Source organism: Tachypleus tridentatus, chromosome 6 (assembly GCF_004210375.1).
Source record: "Tachypleus tridentatus isolate NWPU-2018 chromosome 6, ASM421037v1, whole genome shotgun sequence".
NCBI lineage: Eukaryota > Metazoa > Arthropoda > Merostomata > Xiphosura > Limulidae > Tachypleus > Tachypleus tridentatus.
The window spans coordinates 70,001,174-70,016,441 of NC_134830.1; the positions used below are offsets into that span (position 1 = coordinate 70,001,174).

At 33.9% G+C, this 15,268-nt stretch overlaps 1 protein-coding gene across 5 annotated transcripts in view; it reads right to left on the reverse strand.

Annotated features, from left to right (window-relative positions):
• The window catches only part of LOC143252765 (uncharacterized), a 132,283-nt gene that overhangs the window by 9,933 nt on the left and 107,082 nt on the right, over positions 1-15,268 (reverse strand). For 3 of the 5 annotated variants that reach the window (XM_076505420.1, XM_076505422.1, XM_076505423.1), the window contains 4 exons: positions 7,215-7,445; positions 5,024-5,233; positions 2,980-3,096; positions 2,403-2,718 (listed from right to left, as the gene is read on the reverse strand). In XM_076505420.1, coding sequence (XP_076361535.1) covers positions 2,403-2,718; positions 2,980-3,096; positions 5,024-5,233; positions 7,215-7,445 — 874 coding nt within the window. The remainder of the gene's footprint in view (positions 1-2,402; positions 2,719-2,979; positions 3,097-5,023; positions 5,234-7,214; positions 7,446-15,268) is intronic. The other 2 variants (XM_076505421.1, XM_076505424.1) reach the window with 1 other exon arrangement.

The following is a 15,268-nucleotide window of genomic DNA, read 5'->3' on the forward strand; positions in this document are numbered from 1 at the left end:
TTGCGTTTATGCCAATTTTCATCATTATTGCTATAAATATGGTTACATAGGAGCCTGAAATATACATTTTGGATTGTCTTACCTTTGGCTCTATAAATACTAAATAAAAAATAAATATAATGAAGCCTGGTTGTATTGAACCAAGTTACAAACCTCCCAAGTTCCAAGTCAATCCATTGAGAAATAAAGAAATGGATGTCGGTTGGAAAGTGTTTGGAGGAAGAAGAAACAATTGAAAGACAGTATGTCATTCTGTTAAGACATAACAAAGAATTGGACGAAGCGTGGTCAGCTTGCCATGCTGTGGACCCAAAAATCCAAGACTCGCATTACTATGCTACTGAACACGCACCATACTTTAGATGTGGGTGTGTTATAACAGTCTCAGAGAACGTTGCTGTTCAGCTCAAACCCGGACAAGCAAGAGGATAATTCCTATCAAAACCACCAGTACATGTACTTGAATTATTAAACTCGTACATTATGTCAACCATAACTCAACCGAGACATTGTAGCTGTGGTCGAAAGTTTTATATCATCCTATACAATTAACTACTTTTACTTTATAACGACGAATGAAACTCGTTGAACGATTTTACGTTTAAGAGCTTCATGGAAAAATCTCAAGGACGACTCGAGCTTTCAACGCCTCATTTAGTTTCCGCCTGAGAAAATTAAGGTTTATTTGACTGAGGTTAAGCACAAAGCCCTACAACAGACTCTGTGTTTTGCCCACCAAGGGTATTAAAATTCGGTTTCTGTCATTGTATGTCCGCAGACATATCGTTGTGCCATTGGGGGTCGAGGATTAAAGAAATCTTGAGAAAAATCACGGAATTCACTGTAAACACTGTGTAATTCTATTGGAGCTTCCGGCAGACTTTCATGATATCATTTTTGTGGTTCCTTTGGTATAAATGGCTCGGCATGGCCAGGTGGTTAAGGCACTCGACTCGTAATCCGAGGGTCACAGGCTCGAATCCCCGTCGCACCAAACCTGCTCACCCTTTCAGCCGTGGGGCGTTATACTGTGACGATCAATCCCACTATTCGTTTGTAAAAAGAGTAGCCCAAAAGTTGGCGGTGTGTGGTGATGACTAGCTGCCTTATACTGATAAATTAGGGACGGCTAGTGCAGATAGTCCTTGTGTAGCTTCGCGTGTAATAAAAAAGAACAAATCAAACTTTGATATAATTACGTGAAGATCTAAGTTGTAACCACATAGTTGTTTCTAAGAATGTCTTGATTTTAAAATTCGAGGGCGTTGCAAAACGTTTGGCCATACCTTTGAGAAGTCGAGGCCAAGGTTGTTCGAGACAAACCAAAGTTACTTACCTATTTATAACAGATTCCACATAAAGAAATGTCTAAAAATTGTTGTGAATTTTTATGGCAAGCCTTTGATAATTTATTTGGCTATAAAAAAGTAAATACTAAAGTAAAGTCTAAAGATACACTTCACGGAATTGACCAGTAGAAGAAAGTAATGTTGGTAATTAGGTTTGAAAAATCAAAAAGTTAATGGCCCACAAGAAATTCGATAAGTATGCAGTTTTATAGCATTGAAAGTAATTAAAATATTATGAATGTTCTATATGCGTTGCGTATCAAACATAAACCATCCAGAACTGATAGTTTTTCTTCACGAACCTGAAAAATATTAAGATCGTTTTAAGGTTTCTTCTACTTAGAAATAGTACGTAATATTGAACAAAAATCTTATAAGAACTCTAACAAACGAAAACATAATTCATACTTAAATTACTTCATAGATCAGTAAAAACATTTTAAAGCATTTAATCCATGTTAACTTTCATCATTCGAATAGACTTTAAAGTAGAATTATGTAGCTTGGGTGCCAAGTGTTATTACATTTAAACAATGATGTGAGCCCTATGTCTCCAAATTAAGTGACTTCTACTGCTGTTTAACTGCATCAAAGAAATGAATTAAAAACATCTGTCGGCGGTTCAGTACTTGGCTTCAGGGCTTAAGATCTGAGTTCAGCCCTTAGGGGATACAGCTTATAAATCCGCTGTGTAGCTTTAATGACAAAATAGAGTAAGCAAACAATTTTTGAAAAGTTATAATTTTATCCATCATGAATAATAACAAAATAACTTAAGACTTGAATTAATGTTTAATGAGGAAACTACTGAACTGAATAATGAATTATGAATTAATATACAATAACAAATTCGGATTTCAGTTATTACAACGTTTTTATCATCAGTTTTTTTTACTTGCAGATGTCATAAATTCGTGGTTCATTAGAATGATCTCCACACTATTGTTTAATTTCGATGACCTGTGAAACGAATCATGACATTGAAGACAGTTATGGATAATTATATGTAAAAATGTAATGTCATTGGCTGTAAAAATTCAAGCGTGTACATACCACAGTGTTTTATCATCTGATGAAATTATATTGGTCACAGGATTGTTGCTTTCAGTTCGATGAGGAAGTTTTGGTGATACCTCTTGGATGTCACTTAAATTCATCGAAACTGTCTCCATACTTTCAACGTCACTAACTGCAACTACAGATGTTGCTGTGCAATGAGAAGCAAAAGAGGGCCAACGGTAATGAAGTTTACAAGTATTGTTCCCTGGATATTCCCTAAGTAAGGTTCGACTCGATTCAGTACTTGATTTGACAAAGGACTTGACGTTGGTTTTTGACTGCAGAGAAACTCGAGTCGAAGATTCGCAAACTGTACAAAAAAAATCAACACAATTACGATGACTTGAAATCACAGTTACTCAATCTGCAAATACAAAAAAAAATTAAAATTACAATCAAATCAATTAATATAAAAAAGTAGTGAAATTATATACCACGTAGTACAATTTTTTGTTTTCCGTAAATCACATTTTAAAATTTGATAAAGGAAAGTTCACTTTTTATCCATTGACAACAAAAGTGTAAATGAACTGAAATTCAAACCAAAAAGAAATTATTTCAAACCCATTACCAGAATTTTTTCTTGATGCCACTTTTCGCTTTCCTGCTAGTTTGCCCCTGGTGGCTAAATCAAAGGCCTTCGTCAAGTCTTCAGCTTGGTTAGTGAGAAGAACGTGTACTCCTTCTCCTGTTTAATATTAAACTCTAATGGATTTTTTAATGTTTTTAATAATAGAAATAACGGAAGGTTGCATGTTTAAGGAACAACAACATACTTTATCCATCACAATAAAAGTCTATCATTCGGTCTATGATTGCTTTGTTTACTAAATTTCACAGTAAACAATCTAAAAATATGTAACAAAAACGTACTATTTCTGTAACTTTACGTTTCACTGTGTTTCTGCTTTTTATTGTTTCTCAAAAGCAACACATTATTCTTTCTTTAAATAAACTATTTCTTTAAAAATATAACAAATCAAGCTGTGTCTTACCATTAAACATGAACGCGGGAACAATTTTGAAGCTGAAAATTGAAGGTGTTAAATGTCATAAAACCCGAAGGTTTCATGTAATACACATATTACATCTTCAATTACTGGGGATGCATCTGCACCCTTCGCGCCCCCACTCCCTCGTCCACGATACTATATCTATTTTAGGTACAACAAAATGCTTATACTTGTAGTCTTCGATATTTTGAACCAAATATTTTGTTTGTTTGTTTTGAATTTCGCACAAAGCTACTCGAGGGCTATCTGTGCTAGCCGTCCCTAATTTAGCAGTGTAAGACTAGAGGGAAGGCAGCTAGTCATCACCACCCACCGCCAACTCTTGGGCTACTCTTTTACCAACGAATAGTGGGATTGACCGTCACATTATACGCCCCACGGCTGGGAGGGCGAGCATGTTTAGCGCGACGCGGGCGTGAACCCGCGACCCTCGGATTACAAGTCGCACGCCTTACGCGCTTGGCCATGCCAGGCCTTAAGACTAGAAGGAAAATAGCTAGTCATCACCACCCACCGCCAACTCTTGGGCTACTCTTTTACCAACGAATAGTGGGATGGACTGTCACATTATAACGCCCCCACGACTGAAAGGGCGAGCATGTTTGGCGCGACGGGGATGCGAACTCGCGACCCTCAGGTTACGAGTTGCATCCCTTAACACGCTTGGCCATGCCGAGCCAACCCAAATATTTCATATACAGAACAAACTTTATGTACGATTACATTTTACAATTTTACATGTTATAAGTAAATGCATTTTTTTTTTACATTTTCTTATATCTACGTATATACATATAGACAACATTTCATATTGAATTTAGTCGGACAAAGCTTAGTGGTTAGCGTGCCAGGCTGTATAGCAGAAGGTTCGAGCCGCGATACGCTTCTAAAAATGCCTTGCACTTTCAGTTGTGAAAGCGTTATAACTATCACAATCACTACTGGTATTTAGTAAAGAGCAGCCACATGTTGAACTAAGCTTAGCATTTCGACAGTAAGGTTGGCTATTTTTGAACTTTGGGATCTCTGACTTGAGCCTTTGATTCACGCATAACATAAGGTGTTATGCTATATGAAAATGATAAATTATTGCCAAAGATGTTGATAATTTTGTAAACACCAGCCATTCTAACTATCTTGATTTTTGTTGGTTTTTTACCCCCTTAAATTTGGCTTTCGTTTGAATACTATAGTTTCAGAAATACTTAAAATCCGCCAGTGAAAATATGGTCTGTCTATAACGGTTATTTTAAGTTATGATTAATTTGAGAAACGATTTAATTTCTTGTCAAAAGAATATGTGTATTAAACTGACACTATGTAGTATAGCCCTCAATAACTAAAGACAATTCAACATACACTTTCTAATCGTTTTACAGCCGCTGATAGGAAACAAAAGCAAAACAAAAACTTGAATTAAAATCACACATCTAAAATGGTGGTATTTAATCGATTATATAATTTTTAGATCTCGATATTGTGTCCGTATCCATATATACAGTCTCGATTTGTTCGTTGTGTAGTTGAAAAAAAAATGTAAACAATGTTTTAGAAATTTATTACTAAAGCAGAGCACGAGAATTTTAAAGTTGACTATTTTACCTCGACCACAGAGGGAGCCACCTTCAAAACAGAATTTATTGTCCACCACGCCAAATTTGCGAAGTTCCTTCAAAGGCCATGTGCCTAGCAGTCTGGGAGGTATACCAGCTGTTAAGCAAAAAGTGTAATCTTGTAGGTGAAGTCGTGCAGGTCCACACGATAACTTGCTTTTTGGTGGAATATGTGAAATCTGTACTAGGTGTTGTTGTTCTGAAAGTAAAAATATGAATAATTCATTTTAGTGAAATCGTGATGTATGAAACTTGCTCTTCGGTTTAGTTTGTATGCATTATCCAACAAATTAATTTACTTAACTGGAATCGTGTCTACTGCCTGTGAACTTATGAATGTCCACTTGTTTTGACAAACGGTATTTTAAACGCAATGCCTCAGTAAAACAAAACAATCGTGGATATTTTAAATCTAAATATCTTCAAGTTATTCGTGAACAATTTTTTTTGAAGTAAATTAATTACTTTTGAAAACAACTAAAGCGAATTTGACATGATACATGGAAAGGGGTTAAAGAAGCCACAAATCGTGATGTTATTATCCATCTACAAGTAATTTACAGACACAAAATGCCAATGTAAAATAAACACATTTCCTAAGAATGAGCCTCGATGCTAAAAACCCAATCTAAGTATCAAATTCGTCGACTAAATAACAATAACCACAGGAACTAATCTCATTTTACTGTTGCTTCAACGGAAATGTATTTAGCTTCCGGTAATGTATATTCATTGTATAGATATTTCCTTTGAAATAACTTATAGATGTCCGAGCAAACAGAGCGTATCGATTAAAAACCTAGTTTGAAGTCTTAAATATAACTATTTGTGCTGAATATTTAGAATTCAAGGTATATATGCCTTAAAACAAATAAAACAATCAAATAAGTTTACCTTTGTATAATCAAAATGTTTGAATATGTACATTGCCGCATTTTTACAAAGAAAAGTCTCTCTCTATACATATATATATGTATATAAAGCTGATTAAATAATGTGCTGTAAAATTAATCTGTGGTAAAATGTATTAATGTTAATGGATTTTCAACTCGCTAATAAAAAACAAACAGCAATTAAAGTAACTTTTCTGTTTGTAGCAAGTAAACGGATATTATATATATAGATATATGATATGATTCATTCACACGTGTTTTTCTTCGTAGACTATTGATTGTCGATTATTTTACTGGATACTTTTATTTGCCAAAGTCAGGTCTCTATGAAGTTAAACAAACTAAAAAGTCATTACATTAGTAATGCCATCTTTAAAAAAACAACTTCAACAAATAATGAGCTTCTTACTCTTATTGGTTAGGTTTAAACAATTTAAACAAAACATTCTTTGCTGTTCTTCACGAGTTGTGAAATGAAATGATATTTTTTTCGAGTTACTAATCTTGGCTTCACTAGTTGTGAATTGAAACGATTATTTCTTTGAGCCACCCCGCCAGTACAGCGGAAAGTCTGCGGATTTACAACACTAAAATTAGGGTTCGAGTCCCCTCGGTGGGCTCAGCAGATAGCTCGCTGTGGCTTTGCTATAAGAAAAACACACATACTCTTTGAGTCACTAATCTTGGCTTCACTAGTTGTGAGTTGAAATGATAATTTCTTTGAGTCACTAATCTTGGCTTCACGAGTTGTGAATTGAAATGATAATTTCTTTGAGTCACTAATCTTGGCTTCACGAGTTGTGAATTGAAATGATAATTTCTTTGAGTCACTAATCTTAGCTTCATGAGTTGTGAATTGAAATAATTATTTCTTCTAGTCACTAATCTAGGCTTCACGAGTTGTGAGTTGAAATGATAATTTCTTCAAGTCATTAATCTTGGCTCCACGGGTATGTGTAGCTATAACTTAATTATTAAAATTTATTTCTTTTAATTCAAAATATTACGCTGTGTGTGTAATATTTGTAGTTAAAATGGTTCGAGATTCAATCTTATTGCAATAAATTTTCAAAGATTTTCTGGGGGAAGGGAAGCTTCTAGATACTCCTAGAAGTGGCAATAACCTGACCACTTCGAAATTGTATTCTACGGCAATGCATATCCTGGTATATGTGTAGTAAGGTAAATTTACTTTAGTAATGAATTATAGGCATTCAGTATCTGCAAGTTTTATTTTCAGCTTTGATATGTGTATATTTTCGTGTCAGAAATAATATTAACACTTGCCTTCAACGAGATGAGCTCTAATCTTAACCTGCCACTGTATGAGAAGTTCTCGAGAATCAAAAGCCACGACAACGACAACTTCTGGGCAGATAAGGGCCATAGTGTTGCTTTCTTTGTCCAAGGTAAAACACGTCTCCATTCCCAAAAATCCTTCCAGCGATAAGGATGCTTTGGTTGGTCCATTTTGACACCTTTCTTTACTGTCTCGATACAGCTGTAGATGAATACAGTCTGAAAATGATAAACTATGCATAATGAGAATCTTGTTAAATATTTTCGCTTGTTTATCGATTGATTAGTTGATTTGCATGTATGTTTAATACAATAAGTAACTGTTTTATGTTTGACAGTTTCTGTTACTGGTTTGAACGACTATAAAGTCAACTCAGAGCTTAAAATTGTAGTTTTAAACTTAGAGTAAGCTTTAAATTATCAACTATTATGACATGGGTATTCCACAAACTATATAATTTTTTAAGCATAGTTTAGATTCCACAGAGAAAATTTATAGTTTATATAGTTTTACTTTAAAACCAAACGTCCTCCATTGACTATCTGCAAAACATGACTCAAGATTGACGCTTTTCTTATTGTTTCTATTCAAGGCTGTCTCTGTCCTCTCTGTAGGTTTTTCTGAGCCTTGATGGTTACCAAGCTAACCTTGTAAATTTACTTACTCAACAATAATGTTCAAAGATAGAGCTGTCGCGGCTCAGGTTTGTATCATTGCAATTATTTGAAATGACATAGAAGACACCGTTTCCAGAGTCACTTGGGACTTTGAAAGTTACCTAGACACAAAAGGAGCTGGACGACATGGAAGCATGAAAGGAAACAATTTATTATAACTTTGTTTTTTGTTTTTACTGCTTTCAATTCACTTTTACTCTGAGAGTCAGGTCACGTAAACATATACCAATTTTTAATATTATTGTATATTAAAATTTTTCTACCTTTCGTTACAGCTACTTTTAGTTTTCGTTTAAAGTAAAAACAGCCATAGTAAAGAAATAAACCCATAATTGTTTCATTTTTCGCCAAGCTGCTCTTTTTCTGCTCGCTACTTGTTGACAAATTAAAGTTACCCACCACAAGTATTGACACATTGAACCTCGAGAGGGTTTAACTTGCTAGCTGCTAGATGTTTCAACTAACCCCAAAAGACAGTTTTGCTGAAAATAAAGGAGAAGCTTAGACTATTTTATTTTAACGTCTTCACGTTCCATTCATTACACTTTTCATGAAACCGCTCTACAGCATTTTGTTCTCAAGCTAATTAAATATTTGAGACGATAATTTTACTTATCCACATAACTCAATTGAAAAACCTTTAGGATGACCCCCACTTCTTATTGAAAGTAAAAAAAAAAACTTTGTTTGCTTCAATTTCGCGCAAAGCTACATGAGGGCTGTCTGCGTTAGCCGTATATAGTTTAGCAGTGTGAGACAAGAAAGAAGGCAGCTGGTCATCACCATTCACCGCCAACTCTTGGAATACTCTTTTATCAACGAATAGTCGGATTGACCATCATATTATAACGTTCCCACAGCCGAAAAGACGAGTATGTTTAATATGACTGTGATTTGAACCCGCGACCCTCAGAATGCGAGTTAAGTGCCTTAACCATCTGGTCATGCCGGGCTCGACAGAAAAAAAAACACTTCAATAATGTTTTCGATAATAAGAATACAATCTTATAGATATAATAGCTTTATACTCGCTAACGCATGCAATAACACATTTGTTATTGTATTTATAGTACACAAAAAATAAGAAATATGAATTCATTTTGTGTTACTTAACATTTACTTTGTTACTGATTGATCGAAATGTGAAATTTAAAAACACCAGTTGGTCGACGTTTTTTAAAATTAATTTTAAATAATATACGTTATCAACACAAAATGAACACTAATGATAGTTGTATAAATTACAGTGCTACATTTTCCATAGTGTCAACATTGATATATTTTCCTTTATTGAAATATAAACTGCCTTTATAAGCAGTAGTTAGTAACTTTACCGATAAAACTGGTTTTTATTATATGTTTGTAAGTTGTGTCATTTTTCTATATACTTGTGCAATAAAATAATGTAAATATATAAAAATTTAAACAACTTTATTAAATAATATATTTAGTTGCGCTGATTGTAATATAGCACTTTGTAGGTTTATTAGGACTCTTGTGTGTACACAAATCGTGTACATATCCTTGCATATGACATCACATATGAAACGTAGATAAATAAATACTCAAGTTTAATTCAGTACATGTTCAACTCAAAGACAAAAAAATAAGAATTTAAGATAAATGTAGTTCTTAATACCCATAATTAGCGAGCGATCTTTTGTTCTAACAAGTTTGATCGAACTCCTCAGCTAAACCTTTATTGATATACGTACGTTTATTCTGACTTAAATGTGCAACACAATACACATTTCTTCTCTTGATTATATAACAAAATCGGTTTCGAAGTTTCTACATACAAGAGCAAAATTTGGAAGTGTTTTTATGGCTGCATGGTACACAAAATTTAATAATAGATCTCTATAGGTAATTTTTGTTTATTCAGCTAAAAGACAGAAAAGATTTCTACTAAGCTAATGCATGAAAAGGCATAGTTCTTATTAAGCTGAGGAAATGAAGACAAATCTCCTATTAAGTTAAAAAATCACAGTGTATCGAAACCCGGATTCGAGCGTTGTAAGTCCGCAGACATACCGCTGTGACACTAGGGGATAAAATCAGAAGGCAAAGTTCCTCTCAAGATAAATAGATAAAGAGGGAGATCCCTATTAAGTGATATATAATAGAGCAAGCATTACATTAAGTTGAAAGATATGAAGGTAAAACTCCTATTAGGTAATAGAAGGGTTAAAGATGAAAGAATTAAGTTCTTATTAAGGTAAGAAATCAGAGAAAAACAAACATTCGTGTTATGTTAGAAGAGAAAGGATAAATTTCATAGAAATATGAGACTATAAATTTTCTATCAGAGGTAAACGTTCCTTTTAAATAGATGGGACGATGCTGTTTTACTTTATTAGAATAAGTAAAAAAGTTTCTTCACACAAAGCCACAAGAAAATAAAACCACTAGAGCATCCATGGAAAAGCCTTTGTTTTCTGAGTTCTCTGGTTACAAACCTAAACCACTACGTTCTCCTGTTAAAATGAAAAAAGCTGGGAATTTGCCAGCATTACTACGAGCATTTATCAGTTGGTTAATCTGCATTTTCAACAACTATTGATTGCATGTAAAAAGTTTGCAATAAAATAACTTGACTAAAAACTCAGTTTACATCAAATAAAAGTATTAAAAATCAATGAGCAATATTTAGGTTTTATAAAATAGTGTTTTTAAATAGAAATGCTAATTTTATTAAAGCATCATTGATGAGGCTTATTTATTCTAGGGAGTTTTTTTATTAAAGCTCTACCTACAGGACGAAAGTGTATGTAAACTTCTTTTATCTGCAATATAGTGGAGCGTGTGATATCACAACTTATTTTATTAATAACTGCTTTCTGTGCTCTGCCATAAAATTTGATTGTGTTTTAGGCTAGTTAAAACTTTTTTAATATAACTGTAATAACAGAAAGACGAAGATCAGGGACAATATTAATCAACGGTTTCGTTACATCAGTTAGACGATAAAGGTTTCCCTAAGAAACAGAAACCATTGTTTGAATAACAGGAGTTGCCAACTTACATTCAAATTAGATTGTGTGCGGTTACGTTGTCAGAGTGTTATATATAGACAATGCTGTGAAATAATTTGGTATGTGCTCTTCATATTGTTAACAGTGTCTAATATTCGTGTACAAAGTCCATGTTATGTACAAGAAGGGTTTATAACATTTAACGCTGAATATAATCAGAGAAATAGGAAAAAGTGGTTGTTCCTTTACAGTCTTCATTAGTTTAGTGTTCTCTGATGAATTACGTTTATTTATTATTCATGTAACAGGTAAGTACCTGTAACATCGTCTCTCTTTTCGAAATCTATCGCATGCGAGCACCTGACGTCACAGAAAGTTCCCGCTTACTTCTCGTCTCTAACGTATTAGAATTGACAATCTTTCATTTTATGACTACAGTTAACTGTAATTATATATACGTCAATATATTGGTGGCGCAAAGGGATAGAAAGGGGACGATTAAATTTAGAATTAGAAGTTCAACGGATATCGAACCAAAGTTTCTATGGTTGTAAGACCACATACATATCACTGTGTCACTGGAGGGTAACTCGTTCGTAACTAACTGATCGTTCTACAGTTATTTTATATTAGAGAAAAATAAAAACTTGTATGTATAAGCAAAAGATTGTGACTATGTATCTACATAAATGAAGTTACTTTTTGTTCAAACGTTATATTGGCTTAATAACTAGGATAATATCAAGCAGGTACTTTAAGATTATTAAACGATTCAGTAAATACTACCAACTTTAAAATTGTTAAAACCTTAACATTTTATGTTCGTATAAAATTTGTATTTTAATTTTGTGCATTTATAAACTAGAACTTTTTCTACTTCTCTGTATAACGTAAGAAGTTTGTACAAGTTCATTAAAATATAACCTGATTACTTATGCTGCTAATTAATACCTATGTAATACGATAGGCGCTACGTCATGTAAAGCTTAGCGAGAGACCTTTAAGGACGTGATTCTCTGTGGTAACTGTACAATATCATTATATGCATATAATATTGTATATTGCTACGTATTTACTTTTGTATTATACGTATTTAATCGTGTTTCCACACAAAATATTTCATTTCACAAAATTTACAAAACGTTTCTCAGTGGCTGAAATGTCTGTTAGTTATTAACTTTTGACATCTACCGTACCCCAGTACCTGTAAACAGGGCCGGATAATTTCTTAAGCACAGTTCTAGGGCCTACGAAAATTTAAGGGCTTACAGAAACTATGGGCCTATGAAAATTTTCCTGAAAAGTTAACCTTTGGTTTAACTCATACGGCTTGTAGGACCTATGAACAGAAGGTACCTAGGCCCTACGATCGCCTTGATCCGGCACTGCCTACAAATATCCCTAACTATGTCAAAACTACACTTTTTTTCTGCTTAGTTCCTAGCTTATTCGAATCTTGTATCACTTTTTTTGTTTTGAATAGTTATTAAATGAAGCAAAACCAGCCAAAATCAATATGGCGGACAGGATTTTGGACAAATGTGGGTATTCCTCGGACGCTAAAGATCTCTTAGCATGTTTTTATAGGTTTCTAAATCAACACATCTTGAAATTTTTAGTTTTATACTAATTTGTTTAAAGTTTGGCCGATATTTTTTCGTCTGAAGTTATTGGGCGACCAGACTTAATGTGTCTGTGTGGTCCAATTCGTGCTATTGAAAAGTGCAAACCAAGTATGTGATAATTTACAATACTAACTCTTGCTTGGAAGAAGGTACTTAACCCTTTGTAAAATTTGGCGTGAGTGTGTGTTTTCTTGCAGCAAAGCTACATCGGGCTATTTGCTGAGCCCACCGTGGGGAATCGAACCCCTGATTTTAGCAATGTAAATCCGTAGACTTACCGCAGTACTAGCGGGGGACAAAGGGCGAGCATGTCTGGTGTGACGGATATTTGGCGTGAGAGAATTTAGGACTCTTCAGTTACTCTCTAGAATCAACATCGGAATTCTGTGGTCACTTTAACCCAAGTGACAAATTCTATATTTAAAGTGTTATCTAATGATCGAGAGCAGTGGTATAAGACTCTAAACTCATTACCTCTTTCCCATAAACTAACAGCACTAAGTAACACAGTGAGGACTAAACGAAACATTGCTCTAAAATCATTTTTAACCAATCAGTAAAATTCATATGACGAGTACATATGCGCATGCGCACAGTCGTGCTGTTATACGTTTATCTATTTTTGACTGTGTAAAATTTGATCTTCTTCAATATATTAAATATGATGATATAAAAACAGGCGAAAAATCAGCTCCAGTTTTCAAACTCTGTGGCGTTCATAATTTCTGATAAACTTACGTTTAAGTAATATTGTTTAACTTATATTTTAAATCAGTTCCTAATTTGAATTTAGTACTTTGACTTGGTTTTAGATCTATGTAACCACCTCTTAATTCGTCTTTATTTACTTTATCCACTATTCATAAATGAATAACCATTCCTTCAATCTTCTTGACGTTATAAGTTGAGGACGTTGCCTTTTTAAAACTTAAATGTCGTTGGGCAAGCTGTTAAAACAATATGTAGGAAAGTTAAAGTCCCTAAAAAAAAAGTGATATTGATTTACGTGAAATGTAAATAATTTTGTATTAAAATATACCGCAATGCTATTATTATTATTGTAGTTATTTAAACAAATTATGATATTAAAATTATAATATGATCGAGCTCGAAGATCAAAAAAAGGTTTTATTTGAATGTCTTACCGCCTTAATAAAAGCCTTCGTGATGAATGCATATTTTTCATTAACTCTGTTTATAATAAGTATGCAAACTGTACTTCAATTGTAATTTCGTATTGATACAACTCAGTGTAAGATATTGTGTTTTAATACAACATGTGAGTGGAATTCAACAAGGAAACATTTCGAACAAGGAAAGAATGCTAATCACACCGGATACAGCTCACACCAATATGCTAATCACACCGGACACAGCTCACTCCAATATGCTAATCACACCGGATACAGCTCACTCCAATATGCTAATCACACCGGATACAGCTCACTCCAATATGTTAATCACACCGGATACAGCTGACTCCAATATGCTAATCACACCGGATACAGCTCACACCAATATGCTAATCACACCGGATACAGCTCACTCCAATATGTTAATCACACCGGATACAGCTGACTCCAATATGCTAATCACACCGGATACAGCTCACACCAATATGCTAATCACACCGGATATAGCTCACTTCAATATGCTAATCACACCGAATACAGCTCACTCCAATGTATTTTCCTCTTTTTCAAAACAAAGGTTTATTGAACGAAAGAAACGACAAAACTTTTAAGATACTTGCTTATTGGACAGCATCATTGTAAGTCCAATCACAGATACGACAAGGAAAAAAATGTTAAAGCAGTAATCATTACGAAGAAAGGTATGAAAAAACCTGAAAATCCTTTTTTTCTATTTAACAGATCTTTGATTATCAAATCTCCTGAAAATAATCGAGTTTGAAAATTCGGTGAAATAATTCTTGAAAAAATTAGTTAAGTTATAACAAGCATCCGAAACCAATGCACACATACGATTACATTGGAATTCTAATACTTGCACTTACAAATGTTTTTAAGAAATCTGGACTTTTTATAATTGTACCTAGAAATATTAAGAAACATTATTTTTACGCCTACAAAAATTCTAACGGCTAAAACTATTATAGTTGCATCTATGTTCCTATTACCTTTCAATATTTTATCAACCAAAACACTTATTTTACTGGATATTTATTGCACAATATAAATATTACAATTTATAACGTTTCGTAGACCAATGGTCTTAATTATTAGCTGTATAAATGTTTGTTTGCCTTTTGGATTTCGCGCAAAGCTACACAACGACTATCTGTGCTAGCCGTCACTAATTTAGCAGTGTATGGCTAAAGGGAAGGCGGCTAGTCATCATCACTCACCACCAACTATTGGGCTACTCTTCTACCAACGAATAGTGGGATTGACAGTCACATTATAACATTCCCATGGCTAAAAGGGCGAGCATGTTTAGTGTGACGGGGATAACAAAGCTGCAACCCTCAGATTAAGAGTCGAGTGCACTAACCTAAACAATGGCTTGTTTGTGCTCTGCTCACCATGGGTATCGAAACCCAATTTCTAGCGGTGTGAGTCCGCAGACATATTGCTGTGCCACTGAGGGGCAGTTGTATAAAAGACCTGCATTTTTGAGAAATTAAGTTTTCGTATTTTGAACACAAGTGTTACAAGTCCATCTATAAAATGGTTTATATGTTTTTTATGAGATACAATTGGTTAAAAGATTTACGAAATTCAGCATTAAAATCTGTATAATA